The sequence below is a fragment of the Cavia porcellus genome, unplaced genomic scaffold (assembly GCF_034190915.1).
Source record: "Cavia porcellus strain 051 isolate PalLab524CR breed Dunkin Hartley unplaced genomic scaffold, mCavPor4.1 scaffold_14, whole genome shotgun sequence".
Taxonomy (NCBI): domain Eukaryota; kingdom Metazoa; phylum Chordata; class Mammalia; order Rodentia; family Caviidae; genus Cavia; species Cavia porcellus.
In genome coordinates, this window is record NW_026947497.1 from 61493177 (window position 1) to 61509174 (window position 15998).

A 15998-nucleotide genomic window follows, 5' to 3' on the forward strand; every position below is an offset into this window, starting at 1 on the left:
GCCGCCCCGAAAGCCAGGCACCTCAGGCCACAGGAGCAGATCCTAGTGCTGCGGCCAGGGGAGAGACTGAAGGGGAGACGGGGCTCAGGCCACAAAGACATCTCCCTCGGGGCAGATGCCTCGGCCTATGCTGAGCAGAATGAGATGCTGGGTGGGGGCAGATGGGTGACCTCTGAGCTGCAAAAACTGTGCTGTCCTTGTGAGGTCACTGCTGGACCTGGTGCCCTGGCTGCCTTCCTGTGCCCAGGAAGCAAGAGGCTTGCTGCCCCTCCCAGCCACATCCCTCTTCCCCTCCCCCTCCCAGGGATCCTCCCATCAGCCATCTGGTCCCCCTCTAGGCTGGTTGCAGACAGCCCCTTGCAGTTTCCCAGGTTAGGTTGGTGATGAGAGACTGCTGTCCTCTGCCCTCCCTCCTTCCCTGTCCATCCCCTACAATTACTGCTTTCTCCCTCAGTTCTTTTCCAGTTAGGTTTGTTTACCTGACTCCCCAGATTCCTAAACCAGCAGTGAGGTGCTTAGACTCCCAAGCCCTGGGAGTCCAGCTTTTTCCTTGCTGAGTTTTCAGTCTGTGGTGCTGTGCTGAGTGACACTTGGGCTGGATTTTTACAAATGTCTTAAGTTCAACTGCCAGGGTGTGAATCAACTGTGTTTCTTTTTTGAGTTGATAAGCAAGGATTGGGCTGTGGGTGGGAGGGAGGTCTGTAATGTGAAACAACTTGACTTTTTTTCTCACTTTGTTGTAAATAACTGTTAACCGCCAAACCCCAGATTGATACTGTTTTATTCTAATTACTCTTCCATCCGGTTTTACTGTAACATTTGGAAAAGGAATAAATGTCATCCCTTAAAAAAACAAAGTAATCTATTACCTATGTTCTGAAGGTCCCCCCAGAATCTAGGGGTTCTCTGGAGTTGCTAGAACCTCCTTCCTAAATACATTCAAGGGGAGGTTGTTTTCGCTATTATACTTAATCAATTAAAAATGTTTATTGATCAAGCAGTAGCTGCTGAGTAGACTAGTGAGGAAGCCAATATTCTTGCTCATCAAACCTTGGGAGTGAGAGACAGTGAGGGCAGCATCACGTGGTAACCACACTCTTCAGAGGATTGCAGCAGGGTGATGTGCTGAGGCATGTCTGGGTAGCTACTTTAAGGGTAGAGTCAGAGACGACCTGCAGAGATAACATTGCAGCTGAGCCATGACACTAGGGACCTGACACATGACCATCAAGGAAACTAGCTGCGAGGGTAGAGGCCAGAGTTAAAGATCCCGCGCCGCGCCCCAATGATATTTTTCCTCTCAAGTCATTGATTCAGTCACAGTGTGAGCCCTTATTTGGCCAGACTTGTGCTAAGGAACACAGAAGTGGAGGGGAATGGGTCCTGTCTTAAGGGAGCCCTAGAGTCTGGTGAGATGGATGAGACCCACACCCTGGTATGGACCAGGGACCATGCTGGCTCAGAGATACCTGAGAAACCGCCTACAGGTTGAGTTGCAAGGACTCTGAAAATTACTGGGTACTTTCATATGTCATAGAAAAAGTCTAAGCTTTTCAACTCCTAAGGACTCCTTAATCAGCAAACAAAAAACTGACTTGTCACTTGTAGCTGAGGCAGTCAACATCTGTCTTAGTCACCTTCTTATTGCTGAGACATAATTCCCAATACCCAGCCCTTAAAGGAGGAGAGGTTTATCTGGTTCAGGATTTCAGACCAAGGTTGGCAGCTCCAAGGTAGGGTGGGAGGGACTGGTGGGCAGGCAAGCATAGAGAGAAGGGAGGAGCCTGGGAGGAAGAGGGACCCTTTCAGCGGAGGAACCTGCCTCTAAGGAGGCTCCTACAGAAGGTCAGCTTATAGCCCCCTCCTACCGGAGGAACCTGCCTCTAAGGAGGCTCCTTCAGAAGGTCGGTTATGGCTCCCATAATCCAGTCACCTTCCAGATTCCAAACTCTGAACCCATGAGGCTCTGGGGGACATATAGCAGCAAAACCTAATAGCACCCCACTCTTATTTTTTTTTTTTCCCACTCTTATTCTTGAGCTTTCCTCCAATGTCACTGGACACTATTCCTTCTCCTGGGCTCCAGCTGGCTCCCAACCATCTATGCCTCTGTTTCTAAGACTGTGTCCTAAGCCTGAAGTCTGCCTTTGCCTTTGCCTTTGCCCAAGCACGGGAGCTAAAACCTGGAGATCACCACTAGGAGCAGCTCTCAGCCAAGGACCCTCAGGAGAGGGCACAGGAGGATCCAGCCCCTCCCTACTTCTCAGGGACTACTTTCAGGTGCTCCTTCTGTGCAGCTTCCTGGCAGGATGAAGCTCCAGGCACATACCATGCACTTCATTAGTCAGTTCTTGTTTGACTTCCTTGTTCCCTGAATGCAGTTTCTTAGGATAGTCCTTTAGTCCCTTAGAGTTCTCGTAACAAAATGCCATAACCATACAGTGAATATGTAACAGAAATTTATTTCTCTAGCTGGATATGGTGGTGCATGTTTGTAATCCCAGCACTTGGGAGGCTGAGCCAGGAGGATCACCATCTTTCTCTCAAAAAAAAAAAATTATTTCTCATGGTCTTGGAGACTAAAAACTTCAAGTTCAAGGACTTACCCTAGGCATAGGGATGCACTTGTAATCTCTGCTACTTGGAGGCTAAGGCAACGAAGATCATGAGTTTGAGGCTAACGTGGGCAAAAGACCTCATTGAAAAAAAAATAGATAAGTAAAAGATCAAGGCCCCAATGAATTGGATACTGGTGAAAGCCCATGTTCTGGCCCACAGATATGCCTTTTCCACCATAACCTCACATGGACAAAGGGTCTCATTTGGGCCTGTTTTATTTTTTGTACTAGGGATTGTTGTACTGACCTCCATCCTTATCCTCCTCCCCTCTCAGTTTTTACTTTGAGACACTCCTGGTAAGTCACCCAGGGTGGGTTTGTACATGCAGTCCTCCTGCTTCCGCCTCCCAGAGTGGTGGGATTACACGCCTGCACCATTGTGCCCAACTTCAGACCTCTCTTATAGGGACTTATAGGGGTCAGTTCTCATAATCTAATCCCCTCCTAAAGACCCACCTCTTAATACCAGCGCTACAAGGGACAGGGTTTCAATACACACTTTTGGTGGACCCAAATATTCAGACCATAGCACTTTCTAAATAAACAACTTCTACTCAAATCAGCTTCTTCGAGTCTGCTTCTAAAGAGAAAAAGAAATGAAGACAGCAACTGTCTTATGCTTGATTCCTTGCAGGTTGGGTACAGTTTACAACAGTGCTAAAGTACTCGAAAAGTTTGCACCCAAATCTAATCTACTTGCAAAGGCTAGTGTCCAGAAAAAGGGTCAGAGCTGAGGACTCCAAGAGACACTGAGAGCAAGGAACCAGTAAACAGTTACAGTCCGCGTGCAGTGAGGACCCGATCTGACCTGCAGAGTTGGTCGCAGAGGGCTATCCCTTTAATTTGATGGGATTCAGGATCCTTCCTGTAGCGGATGTGCCAGCAGATTTCTGTGACAATAAAGCTATGCTTTATGGCACATTAGTGGCACACGGGCTAAAGGGTGGGTGTAATATTAATAATTGAGGCGCTTCTCAGATCCAGCCATTGCCTTGGCCGCCAAATTCCCTGCCTGGATCCTGGTCCCCGCTTCACCCTAAGCTAATCCATCACAGCAGCCCCTGGGCACCAGGACTGGCCGAAAGGTGGGTGTGGGGACCTCATCGGACCAGCCGAATCTTTCCCAAAGTACTCTGGCAGGAAAAGTCCTTTCCCCTGCGACTGCCAGACTAGAAAGATCCATGCAAGAAGCCACTGGCTCCAGTCCCTACTCTCCACGGAGAAAGCCCATCTTAAAATAAATAACGTTTCTCCCCCTTTGGGGCTCCAACGCAGGGGGGAAGCCCCAGGGAATTGGGAAGGCGAAAGCCGCTTCGCGGCAGGTAAGGCGACAGAGGCGGGGCCGAGAAGAACCACGCAGGGCAGGAGCGCCCGCCACGTCCTCCGCCCCGCCTTGCAGGGTTGTGTTATCGTGATATTTGCTCTCAGTCTCGCGGAGTTTGGCGTGGCACTGCGCGCCCGCCCGCGGGAGGAGGCGGTGTTCCGTTGGTGGCGTTGGCCTGTGGCGCCAGTGGCGGCGCTTTCTCCTTAGCCGACGGGGAGCCGGTCCGCCCGGAGGCTAGCCAGGTGCGTGCGCACCGGGGGCAGGTGAGCGGGAGGGGCGTCCCCGCGTCGGTGCGCGGCGCCAGCGCGGACTCTGCCCGCTTGACCGCGTCCCTCTCTCCCGCAGCTCTCCCCGCCGCCGCGGCCGCGATGGGGGCGCAGGACCGGCCACAGTGTCACTTCGACATCGAGATCAACCGGGAGCCGGGTGAGGAGCGGACGGCAAGGCAGGGCGGGCCGGTGCGGCTGCAGCGTCCCCGGGCGGGGCGCGGCCGGGCCGGACGGGCCTCCTCCCTTCTCCACGACCCCGGGCCCGCACCTCCCGGCCGTGCGCTGCGGACGCGGGCCACTGGGCTCCGAGGTTGTCCCTCGCGATGGCCCCTGTCTGATTCAGGGTGGTCTACTTGGTACTGGCCAGCTCGGACTCGTGTGTTCCAGTCGCCGTATACGTTAGCCCGGGTTCTGTCTCCCCCCTCCCCCCCAAGAATCTTTAGCTGGATTTCTTGTTTCCTGGGAAAATGCCTTAGGGGAACATGTTGGGTGATGGGGTAAAGCAGAACTTTCTGTTCTCGCAGAGTGCAACATGTGTCCATCTGACACTGTTTCTCTTTTGAGGAATCCAGCCCTTCATTAGTATGTGTGTGTTTGGGAGAATAAGATGCTATCTGTCAAGGGTAGTGGTTCCACTCTCAGCAGGAGAGTGGGCACCCTTTCAGATCTCTTTCTTAGCTCTTTGATACAGCTGACCCATTTTAATCGCAGGCATACATGTTCCGCATCTGCGTGCAGCATCCCGCCCTGCACCTTCTTAGGGGAGCCTTTCACTGTTCTGGGCCCTGGAGCTAATGAATAAAGCAAGGCCTTGTTCACCGTTTATAACATGTGGGGAGAGGATAGGTTAAATAGGAAAACAGAGCGATGTGTGGCAGGAGCGCTTGGAGTAAGTTGGCGAGACAAGGCCACATTGAAGCAGTGGGCGCGTGTGTAATGTAGGAAGAGTATTCAGAGTATTGTTAGTAGAGAAAAATAGCACAGCCTGAGCCACAGAGAATTTGTATTTTTGTTTTTGTTTTTGGAGTGGCCAGCAGCCAGATGTGGCTGGAGTTAGAGAAGGGAAGAGAATTGGTAGCAAAAGGCCTGTAGGACTTGGGCTAAGTGGGATGGGACACTATTTAAAGGTTTTGAGCGAGTGAGCGTGGAAAGTTTGCTGCCTCTTTCTTTTTTCCCATATGTTGAAAATTGAAACCAGGACCTCGCTGCAGACTAGGCAAGCATTCTACCCCTGAGCCACACCCCCCAGGCCCACCTTCTTTTCTTTTTAATATTTTGAATCTTGCTGGATTCTAATCCTTATTCATTTTCTTAAAGAAATAGTCAAATGCCAGAGGCTTCTGAAACACAGAGGTAAAACAAAGATTTATAGCAGTGTTAAGTATTCCATTTATAGTATATATTCACATCCTAGATTTGCAAATAACCTGTGAAAAATCTCCAAAATGTGTTTGGTAAATGTGGAGTGAGCTTCAGCCCTCAACATCTGGAATAATTTTTGTAGACGTATCTAGCACTTTTGACTGCTGAATCATGTATGAAGCAGAATGCTGCCATTGTTTAGGTTGGGTCAGGTGATAATTGTCCAATTCATATTTAATCTTATTTAGCACTTCTCAGTATATTTCAACCAGTACTCAATTTTTACCAACTTTAAGGATCTCTGCAATTGTAAGAAGTGAAATGTTCTGCTTTGTAGGATTTAACCATTTTTCAAGTAATATTCTTGATTTCTTGGATACTTAATGTAAATTCGAGTAATATCTTTGTTTTACTTTGATAAGCAAAGGTCATTTGAGTGGTTGTATTGCTGACATTAATGAGAGCTGAAGTACTGATAAACGTAGAGTTGAGCACAGTGTATATGTAGTCTCTCCCATTAGCAGCAACTTGAGCATGTACATCTTATGACCTACAGGTTAGCTTTGGAATTATAAAGCCACTGAATGAATGCAAGTCCTTACTAACAGAGGAGAAAGTCTTTACATTGTGTGTTATTTTTGAATCTGGTAAGATGTTTCTCTTTTAAATAATTCCAGGGCTGTTCATTTATGAACTTCTTGGTTTTTAGATTTTTATTTCTTTTTTTTTTTTTCATTTTTATCGGTACCAGGGATCGAACTCACGACTGCCTGCTTGCAAGGCAGGTGCTTATGCCGCTGAGCTAAATCCCCAGCCCCAGATTTTTATTTCTTTAATAGATAAAGGGGTATTGAACAGTAAAGCAGTATTGAAGTCTCTGGCCCTAATTATAAATTTATCTTTCAGTTCCACAAGTTTTTGCTTCATTTGTTTTGAAGCTGTTTGTTGAGCATATACATGATTAGGATTGTTGTCTTAGTAAACTGGTCCTTTATCATTATATAATAACCCTTGTATTCCTGCTAATTTTCTTGGAGTTTAGTTTGATGTGAATGTAGGTAGTCCAGCTTCCTTTCATCCTGGTACTAAGCCTGTTCGGCATGGTTTCCGAGATCACATGAGCGCAGCCTCACTCTACCTGTCAGCATTGCCATGTCTTGTAATTTTTAGTCCGTTCACTTTCAACCTGCTTACGTCGTTTGAAGGAGTTTCTTATACATGGCAGGTGTAGATGGGTTTTATTTTTCTCTCTTGTGACGATCTCTTTTAGTTGGTGTCTTTTTAAAAATTATTTACATTTAATAAAATTTTTGTTGTGTTTGGATTAGCCTACTTTGTTATTTTGGGGTTTTTTGTTTATTTTGTTTTGTCTTTTGAGATGAGATCCCACTATATTGCCCAGGCTGGCTGACCAATCTCTTCTGCACACATAATTTTTGAAACATTTGAGGATAAGTTACTTGCATTGTGATGCTCTGACTCAGAATACTTCATTCAGTGTGTAGTTTTTATGAATGTGGGTATTGTCTTACATAACTACAATGCAGTTACCAGTTTTGTGAATTTACATTGATACAGTATGATTTATATTTTTGGCAGTTTACCTAAAAAGTCATTTAAAACATTCTTTCCCCTTGGATACAAAAGCCAGTGTAGCCTCAGGTGTTGTGTTTAGCTGTCATGACCTCTGTTTCTTTAGTGCTTTCTTCAGTGTGTTTGGTCTTGATGATGTTGACATTTAAAACTTTTTTTCACCTTTTTATTGGTTATTCACATTAATGGGTTTCGCGTTAGCACATTGTAGTTGCGATTTTTTTACACCACTGCTACCCTCACTACCTTGCTCCACCTTCATCCCTAGTTTTACTCTTTTGGAGGAGAGATTTCTTTTTTTTGCATGGGTTGAACTCACAACCTCACACTTGCCAGGCAGGCGCTTATGCCACTTAAATCCCTGGCCCCTGGAGGAGAAATTTCAATGTGCTTATATCCACCTCCCCGTTACATACCCTATTCTCCCCCTTGTACTCCCATCTTGTCTAATCACAGTCTCCCCTCTGCTTAGTCATCCTTTTTAGATTGCACATACTAGGGAGAACATGCAATATTTGTCTGTCTTTCTTTCTTTCTTTCTTTCTTTCTTTCTATCTGTCTTTCTTTCTTTCTCTCTTTCTCTCTCTCTCTGTCTCTGTCTCTCTTTCTCTCTTTCTCTTTCTCTCTTTCTCTCTTTCTCTCTTTCTCTCTTTCTCTCTTTCTCTCTTTCTTTCTTTCTTTCTTTCTTTCTTTCTTTCTTTCTTTCTTTCTTTCTTTCTTTCTTTCTTTCTTGTACTGAGGATTGGACTCACAGCCTTGTGCTTCCCAGGCAAGTAATTGTGTCACTGAGCTAAAGCCCCGGCCCAATATTTGTCTTTCTGAGTTTGGTTTATTTCATTCAGCATGATAATCTCCAGATCCGTCTATTGTCTTGCAAATTACCATCTCCTCCTTCCCCACTCGTGGCAGGGTATTGCTCCACTGTGTCTGCACACATGCCTAGTTAATCACCTGCCTCTTGATGAGGCCAAGGCTGGTTCTATATCTGGCTCTTGTGAACGGTACTGCATAAACACAGGGATGCAGGTGACCCTGTAGCATGGTCTCTCTCTGCTTCAGGTATGTGCTTAGGGGCGCATGGGTGGGTCATGTGATTTACATTCCCCCCAGTAGTCTTCCTCGCACCCCCTGCATCCTTGCCAGCATTTGTTTTTTTGTGTTCTTGGTGACAGATATTTTGCCTGGGGCCTGGAGTAAGATGGAATTTCAGTGTAGTCTTGTGATTTGTTTTGAGACAGGATTTTGCTGTGTAGCTCAGCCTGGCCTTGAACTCAAGCAATCCTCTTGCCTCAGCCTCCTGAGTGCTAGCATTACAGGCATGTGCCACCACGTCCTGCCCAGTGTAGTTTTGACTTGCATTTCTCTATTGGCTAAAGATGTTGAACATTTTTTACATATTTATGGGTCACTTGTATTTCCTTTGAAAAGTGCCTATTCAGTTTATTTGCCCATTTATTGATTGAGCTGTTTGATTTTTAAGTGCTTTATATAGTCTACATATAGTGGCAAGGATTTCTCCCCATTCTGTAAGATGTTTCTTTACTCTGTTACCTGTTTCCCTTGCTGTGTAGAGGATCTGTTTGAGCTAGGTGTTGGAGGTGCACACTGGGAGCACCACCAGCACTGGGGAGGCTGAGCCCGCAAAGTCTCTGTGAGTTCAGAGCCAGCCTGAGATGCATAGTGAGCTTAGGGCCAGCCTGGAATAATAGTGAGACCCCGTTTCAAATAAAGAAAGAGAGAAAGAAAGAGTAAAGAAGAAAAGAACAGAATCTTTTTAGTTGATGCAATTCCATTTATTGATTTTTTTTTTTTTTCTGTTATTCCTAATGTTATTGGAAACCTGTTCAGGAAATCTTTACCTGTGCCTGTGCTGCCAAGTATTTTCTCTATGGGTTTTTTTTTAAAGCAGTTTTAAGCATCAGAGGGGTGTGTGTGTGTGTGTGTGTGCGTGTGTCTGATTATTGTTCTTTTTGTTTTTTGAGACAAGGTCTCCCTGTGTAGTCCAGGCTGGCCTTGAACTCACTGTGTAGACCAGTCTTCCCTTGAACTCAAGGTAGTCCTCCTGCCCCAGCCTTGTGGGTGCTAGATGTGTGCCACCATACCTGCCCAGAGTTTCAGGTCTTCCAGCTAGGTCTTTGATCTGTGTTAAATTGATTTTTGTAAAAAGAGTGAGAAGGATCTAGTTTTAACCTTCTACAAATGGATCTCCAGTTTTCCAGCACATTTGTTGCAGACTCTTCATCATGTGTCTTGACTTCATTGTCTGGAGTCAGATAGTTGTGGTTGTCTCTTGTCTTCTGTTCCATTTGTCTGTGTGTCTTATTTCTGTACTGGCACAGTACCATGTTTTGTTTTTGTGGTTTGTAGTACAATTTAAAGTCAGGTATGATGATGCCTCTAGTCTTGTTCTTGTGGTTTAGGGTGGCTTTGGTAATGCTGGGTCTTGTGTTTCTATAATGAATTTTAGGATTGTTTCTGTAGTTCTGAGAAGAATGTTACTGCTATGTCAGTGGGGATTCCATTGTAGTGGTGTTTGGTAATATGACCATTTTAACAATGTTCTGCTAATATGTGAATCGGAGAGGTCTGTCTTGTATTTTCTTCAATTTCTGTCTTCAGTGTTACGGAGTGTTCATTGTAGAAGTCTCATCTCCTTGGTTAGATTATCTCTAGTGTTTTATTTTATTTGAAGCTATTGTGAATGAGTTGTTTTCCTGATTTCTCTCTCAGCTAGTTCATTATTGGTGTATGGTAAAGCTGTTGATTTTTTTTTTTTAACTTTTTTTTTTTTTTTTTTTTTTTTGTCTTTTTCCTTTTTATTGGTACCAGGGATCGAACTCACGACTGCCTGCTTGCAAGTCAGGCGCTTATGCCGCTGAGCTAAATCCCCAGCCCCAAGCTGTTGATTTTTAATGGTGATTTTGTATCCTGCTACAGTTCTGAATTCATTTATTAGCTTTAAAAGTCTTACAGTAGTGTCTTCAGGATTTTTGATATTCATATTTGGAGTATATTTTCCTTTTAAATTGAAAATTATGCAGTTTGTAATTGTACTTAACCTTGGTTTTTAAAAGTGAGCAGAGTGGTTTCTTTAGAGGATTTTATTGACTTAATATACATGGTATGTTAAAGGATGAATGTTGGATTTTATCAAATGCTCTTGTGCTTTCTATTACGGAGTTTAATCTGGCTTTTCTTTCATTTCAATTATCTTAATAGATTTCCTAATATTGAGTGGTATCTCTTAAAATGAAGTTGATATATTGAGCTTTTAAGTTTTGTTTTATATTGTCTTTCTGACAATCTTTTTATATTGTCTGTCTTTCTGGGTTTCAGCTTTATTATTGCTCTGTAAGACGTGTTAACCTTTTCAGTTTGCTGTGCTCTGAAACAGTGATCCGTCAGTGTCTCGTGAAGATGAGAGATGGTTCTCTGATGGCTGAAGTGTTAGCAGCATCCTTTTGGTAGTTACTAAGTGGCATTTTAGTCTGTACCACACAGAATTATCATCTCTGCTGTCTTACAAGTCTTTCCTCAAGTGTTGGCATTCCTTTTTTATTCCCTTGAGTTGAGTGATTGATTTCTCCATGTCTTAGTCACTATGGGAAATACTTAGAGTTTTGTGCACTGACTGGGGCAAAGATATGAGGATCAGCGTTCACCTGAGACTTGGTCCCTCTGATGTCTGCTCGCATTCTGGACTTCTTGTGTCTTTGATCCTCTTAACTGTTCCCATACCCGTGAATGCTAACTATAGAAGCCAATACTTTTGTACTATCTGTAGACACTTTTAAGTGGCTACTGATTGACATCATAAAAACACTATGCGACTAACTGTACAGCTGTTTTGGTCTTGTCTTTATTTTTATTTTTATTTATTTTTTGGCTTTTTTTGGCAGGCTCTCCCCAGGCAATCCAGGCTGACCTCGAATTTGGCGATTCTCCTGCGTCAGCCTTCTAAGCTTCTCAGCTGGGATTATAGGCATGTGCCACTACACCCAGCCCTGGTCTTCTCTTGCCTATCCAGTCTCATTTAGGTTTTCTTGTTATTTCATTTGTTGTCTGTATTTTACCATAGGTTGCTTCCCCTGCTACCACAGAAACTGGAAACGTATATAATTTAGTTCTGTGGGTAATTACACGTTTTAAGTGTCCCTATGCCCTACCACCCGTATCTACTTCAGCAAAGGCTTCAATTTGATTGTCACTGGGAAGTGGGGAGATAAGTAGTGTCTGTCACCAAAGTAGCCTCCTCTGTTTTTACTGATCCTGTAATTCCTCACTCCCATCTTCCCATTTACATTACTGCATTGAAGGCATGACAGGCTCTTCGTGATGGATTAGTAAGTAAATGACAGGGCTCAGTGCAGAATGCTGTCTTTAAAACGGGGTGGAGGGCAGCAGTGTGAGAAGAAACTGGAGAAACAGGGGAAATTAGTGAAACTGAGTATCTGTCCTTTGGAACTGGAATAGGATCTTCATCCTGTACCCTCTCCCCTGTTTGATTTTTTCAATCATTAGAGTAGTTTAGGCATGTAAACATAGCAGAGAATTTTTACTATTATATAAATTTGTTTCCTAGTACTTACATTTACTTTTTATTTACAGCCATAGTTACCATAGTTATCTAGGTTTAATCTGGTGTTGTAATGGATTCAGTCTCCAGTGTTTCCTATAGTTCCTTTAGGGTAAAAGCTAATTAGTGTGTTTCCTTTGCTAGGCATAAAATTTGTGGTTCATAGCATATTATAGACAGTGTTCTGTTGTCTTGAGTTTCTAATATAAGGTCTCTGATACTGGTCTTTGTAGGGATCTGCATGTTCATATTTTGGGGTTAGATAGAAACCAGTTCCACATGGTATCATTTTTATCTTTAGTTACATATTTTTTTTTTCCACTAAAAGCACAGTGATAATGCTTGCAGGAATTAGTTTCAGATTTACCATTATCGAACCATATATTTATTAGAGCAGCAAGTAATCCTGAGGAAGAAATAGAATATTATCAATAGTGTTAACTGATTCTAAGGAATTACTGAATGTCACCAAATTATAAGTAATGTTTATTTAGTAACAAATTTTCCTTAGATCTTATTCATTCTTCTTCTTTTTTTTTTTTTGGTACTGGGGATTGAATGCATGACCTCATGCTTGCCAGGCAGGCACTTGTGCCGCTGAGCTAAATCCCAAACCCCTTAGATTTTATTCATTGAAAAAAGCTACTAAAGCCAGATAGATGTACTGGTGCATGCCTGTAATTCCAGCATTTGGGAGGCTGAGGCAGGAGGATTGCTGCAAGTTTGAGGCCATCCTGGGCTTGAACCTCAGTGAGTTTAAGGCCATCCTGAATTACAGAGCAAGACTCTGTTTCAAAAAAACAAGCCAGCAAACTAACCAATCAGCCATTAGTTTGCAAAGAGACATTAGCAGGAGTTTTTAGCTCCTTCTGGGGAATGGAAATCTCTAATATTTACTATTGAGGGTCAAGTTACTGTCCCCCTAGCTTTGTCGCTAGCTTCTCTTCTGCGCATTCAGTCAAGTCTTTGCCTTATTGTAACTACCTACAGGTTTTCTCTTTTCAATATGTTCCATAACCAGAATTTATGTCTCATATCACTGAAATTAACTAGACTACTACTGACTGATTTTTCTCTTCAAGGAATACCTTCAGTATATCTTCTATTTTGAGTTTCAAAAGTAGAAATATCAAAATTAGTCTTCTTTCTGTCCTCCTTTCTTTCTTCTAAGTCTTCCTCTGTAGCTCAGGCGGGCCATGAGCTGGAGGCTGTCCTCCTGCCTCGGCCTTGTGAATGCTGGGATTACAGGCATGTGCCACCGTATCCTACACAAGAGGACCAGGCTCTGTTTTCTTTAAAATAATGCAATTTATTTAAAATGTTGAAAATCTACTGTGTGCTTTACTTTTGAATTGTTTTAAGCCTATATTTGATGATAAATATCCTGTAGTATTCAGTTTCAGTGTTGGATTTACTTTGGGAGAATTAACATGAGGCTATCATTTCATAAATAGAAGTTATAATATTTCTGTTTCTTTTCGGATAAACTTTGACCTTTTTGTTTTTATTTTCATTTATTAATTATTGTAGACATCCCTCATTTAATGGCCATGTTGCAATGTGCAAGCAGTCATTAGCTGAATTGGTCCCTAAATGAGGGGTTGTGCTTAGTGTGTACATAACAATGTTCAGAACAAAGAAGTGGGCAAAGGAACCCCGCTTGGTGACTTAGCTTGTGTTCGCATACCTCTTACGTGCTGTAATGTGTTGTGTAACAACATTGAGACAGTCCTGGAGCCATGCAGTTGGAGTGCCGGACTACAGGTGTGCACCACAGATCCTGCCTTTTGTTTTTAAATATTTGTGTATTTAAAAAGAAGGGCTGAGGATGTATCAGTAACAGAGGACGTGCTCGCATGAGGTTCTGGTTCAATTCCTAGCGTTGCCAGAACAAACAGACAAATTAAGAAGGCAGTCTTTTTGTGAGACAGAGTCTTACTGTGTATTCCAGGCTGGGTGTGAATACACTGTGTAGCCCAGGATGACCTCAAACTCAACAGTAATCATCCTGCGTCAGCCTTCCAAATGCTGGCATTGCAAGGGTGCCCCACCGTGTCCAGACAGAAAGCATTCTGAACCAGTGCCTGAATATTTGTAGATTAGCCTTTGGGCCTCACAGGGTTCATCTGTCCTCTCCAAGGTTGTATTATTTTTTTTTTTTTGTTGCTGGTTGTGGCAGTGTTTTTTACCTTGCATCCTGGAATTGAGGACAAACAAATTTAGCTTTATTTTTATGTGTTTTTTTGTTTTGATCTTAATTCAGTGTCACAGAAGAGAGAAAACCTCTGCCATAAGCCTTACCTCATCAGAGAAATATCGCCCCCAAATTAGAGGTGTGTTACTGAGCCACATCCCCCGTCCCAGAGATAGGGACTTACTAAGCGCTGACTTTGTTCTCAACCCTAGGCCTGGGGCCACAGCCACTGGAGGCGTTGGGGTGGAGGTTGCGATGAGCCGGCCAGACTGTTGCCTTCTTTCTGCCCTCTGAGGGCGCAGCAGAGTGTTAAGTGTGGGCTGTGACTTAGAAAGTGGCGCCAGACCCCTCGGGGTGGTGTGGTATGCAGGGGAAGAAGGCTGTGGGGGGAGCACCGCAGAGCGTGTGTCTTTTTCCTAGGACTGTGCGGAGCAAACTGGCTTAGGGTGTGGTGTACAGGTGTTTCTGGGGGAGGTGAAGCGTCCCACGTCTTCCAGTTCATTCTCCTGGTGTCTTTCTCATGCAGGACGCGTGCTGTATTACCTCACCTTGCTCACACTTCCCCCCATGTGTTTTATTTCAGTTGGTCGCATTATGTTTCAGCTCTTCTCAGACATATGTCCAAAAACATGTAAAAACTTCCTTTGCCTATGCTCAGGTAAGTGAATTTTAAAATTACTTCCAACAAAAAGTTATGGCTTACAGTTTTACCTTGTTTTAACAGAGAAGCTATTTTCCTTATTTTTTAAAAAAAAAAAAGGTTGGTGAACTGTTTTGTATCAAGAAATATTTTTTTACCCTACTATTTGAAATTAAGTAATCATCTCTAGGAGGGAAAAAATGGTCTTAAAAATGAAAAAAAGTAAGACTGCTTCATGTAATTGTCTCTACATCATATATAAAATAATAATTTCATTCAAAATTGGTCTTGGTAGAATTTTACCAGATATGGCATCTGCATATGGCACAGGAAGTTCAGGCTTAGAAGGTGGAGAGGCAAAACAAAACGAGGTTGTTCGTTATGTGTTACTGGTTTTATGTTCTAAATAAGCAGAAAATGTGGAGATAGGTTTAGTTTAAAATCAGAAATAGCAGACTAATAGTTAAAGGCCAACACTTGAACATTCTTCTATAAAAGGATGAGTTTGTAGCCATATTTGTCTTTGTTTTTGTTTTCTTTCCCCAGGGGAGAAAGGCCTTGGGAAAACAACTGGAAAGAAGTTGTGCTATAAAGGTTCTACGTTCCATCGTGTGGTTAAAAACTTTATGATTCAGGGTGGGGACTTCAGTGAAGGTAGAGCTGAAAGTTTATGTTCCTAGTAATGCTCTGACAGTGTCTTCTTACTGTTAACTGTAAATGTTACATCACAGTGATATAAATATGTGGTCAATGCATAGTTTTTTGATGAACAAATGTTTTATATCCAGAATACATGAAAAAATAAAATACTGTGACATTTTATTTTGCTTTTATGTAATTTAGTATCGGATTATTGTATAATTCCTCGATGAATTTCCTAACAGTGAATGCAGTTTATTCTAGAATTTTGTTGATGTGGTATTGCTTCGAATAAGTGGGCTAGGGAGATAATTTTTTGTATTTATTATAGTATTTTAAAAATGGAGTTAATTGGGGACTCAGATTATGATCCTCCGTTGTAGTTGGAAGGTTCAAGGTTTCCTTTAGCAAATTAAAATATCAAAATAATTTGTATGTGTTAATTACTATATTTTTCATTTTCACTATGACTTAATGTAACTCACTTTCAGGTAATGGAAAAGGTGGAGAATCCATTTATGGTGGATATTTTAAAGGTAAGGCCTAGTATTTTATGGTTTTTTCTTTCAGTTCTCTTATTAAAGCAAGTTTGGTCATATACTTTTAATGACAAGAAGATTACTTATAGTTCACTTTTTGCATGAAACTAATGCTTGCATGAAAATACTTTATTTGCATGAATTTGGGAATAAATTATATGTTATGTGTAACTTTAAATTGACAAGATTAATTAAGGCTAACTTTATGGTTAAACATGACTTTCAGCATGGAGGTTAGGCAACT

General features: G+C 42.8%; 1 protein-coding gene across 5 annotated transcripts in view; it reads left to right on the forward strand.

Annotated features, from left to right (window-relative positions):
• Positions 1 to 4055: 4055 nt before the first annotated feature.
• Nktr (natural killer cell triggering receptor) overlaps positions 4056 to 15998 on the forward strand; it is a 36139-nt gene continuing 24196 nt past the window's right edge. For 2 of the 5 annotated variants that reach the window (XM_013160189.3, XM_003477004.5), the window contains exons 1-5: positions 4056 to 4184; positions 4288 to 4368; positions 14520 to 14594; positions 15123 to 15230; positions 15707 to 15751. In XM_013160189.3, the coding sequence (XP_013015643.1) occupies positions 4311 to 4368; positions 14520 to 14594; positions 15123 to 15230; positions 15707 to 15751 (286 nt within the window). In that variant the 5' untranslated portion in view covers positions 4056 to 4184; positions 4288 to 4310. Of the gene's footprint in view, positions 4206 to 4287; positions 4369 to 14519; positions 14595 to 15122; positions 15231 to 15706; positions 15752 to 15998 lie in introns of those variants that run through there. The other 3 variants (XM_063260975.1, XM_013160191.3, XM_013160190.3) reach the window with 2 other exon arrangements.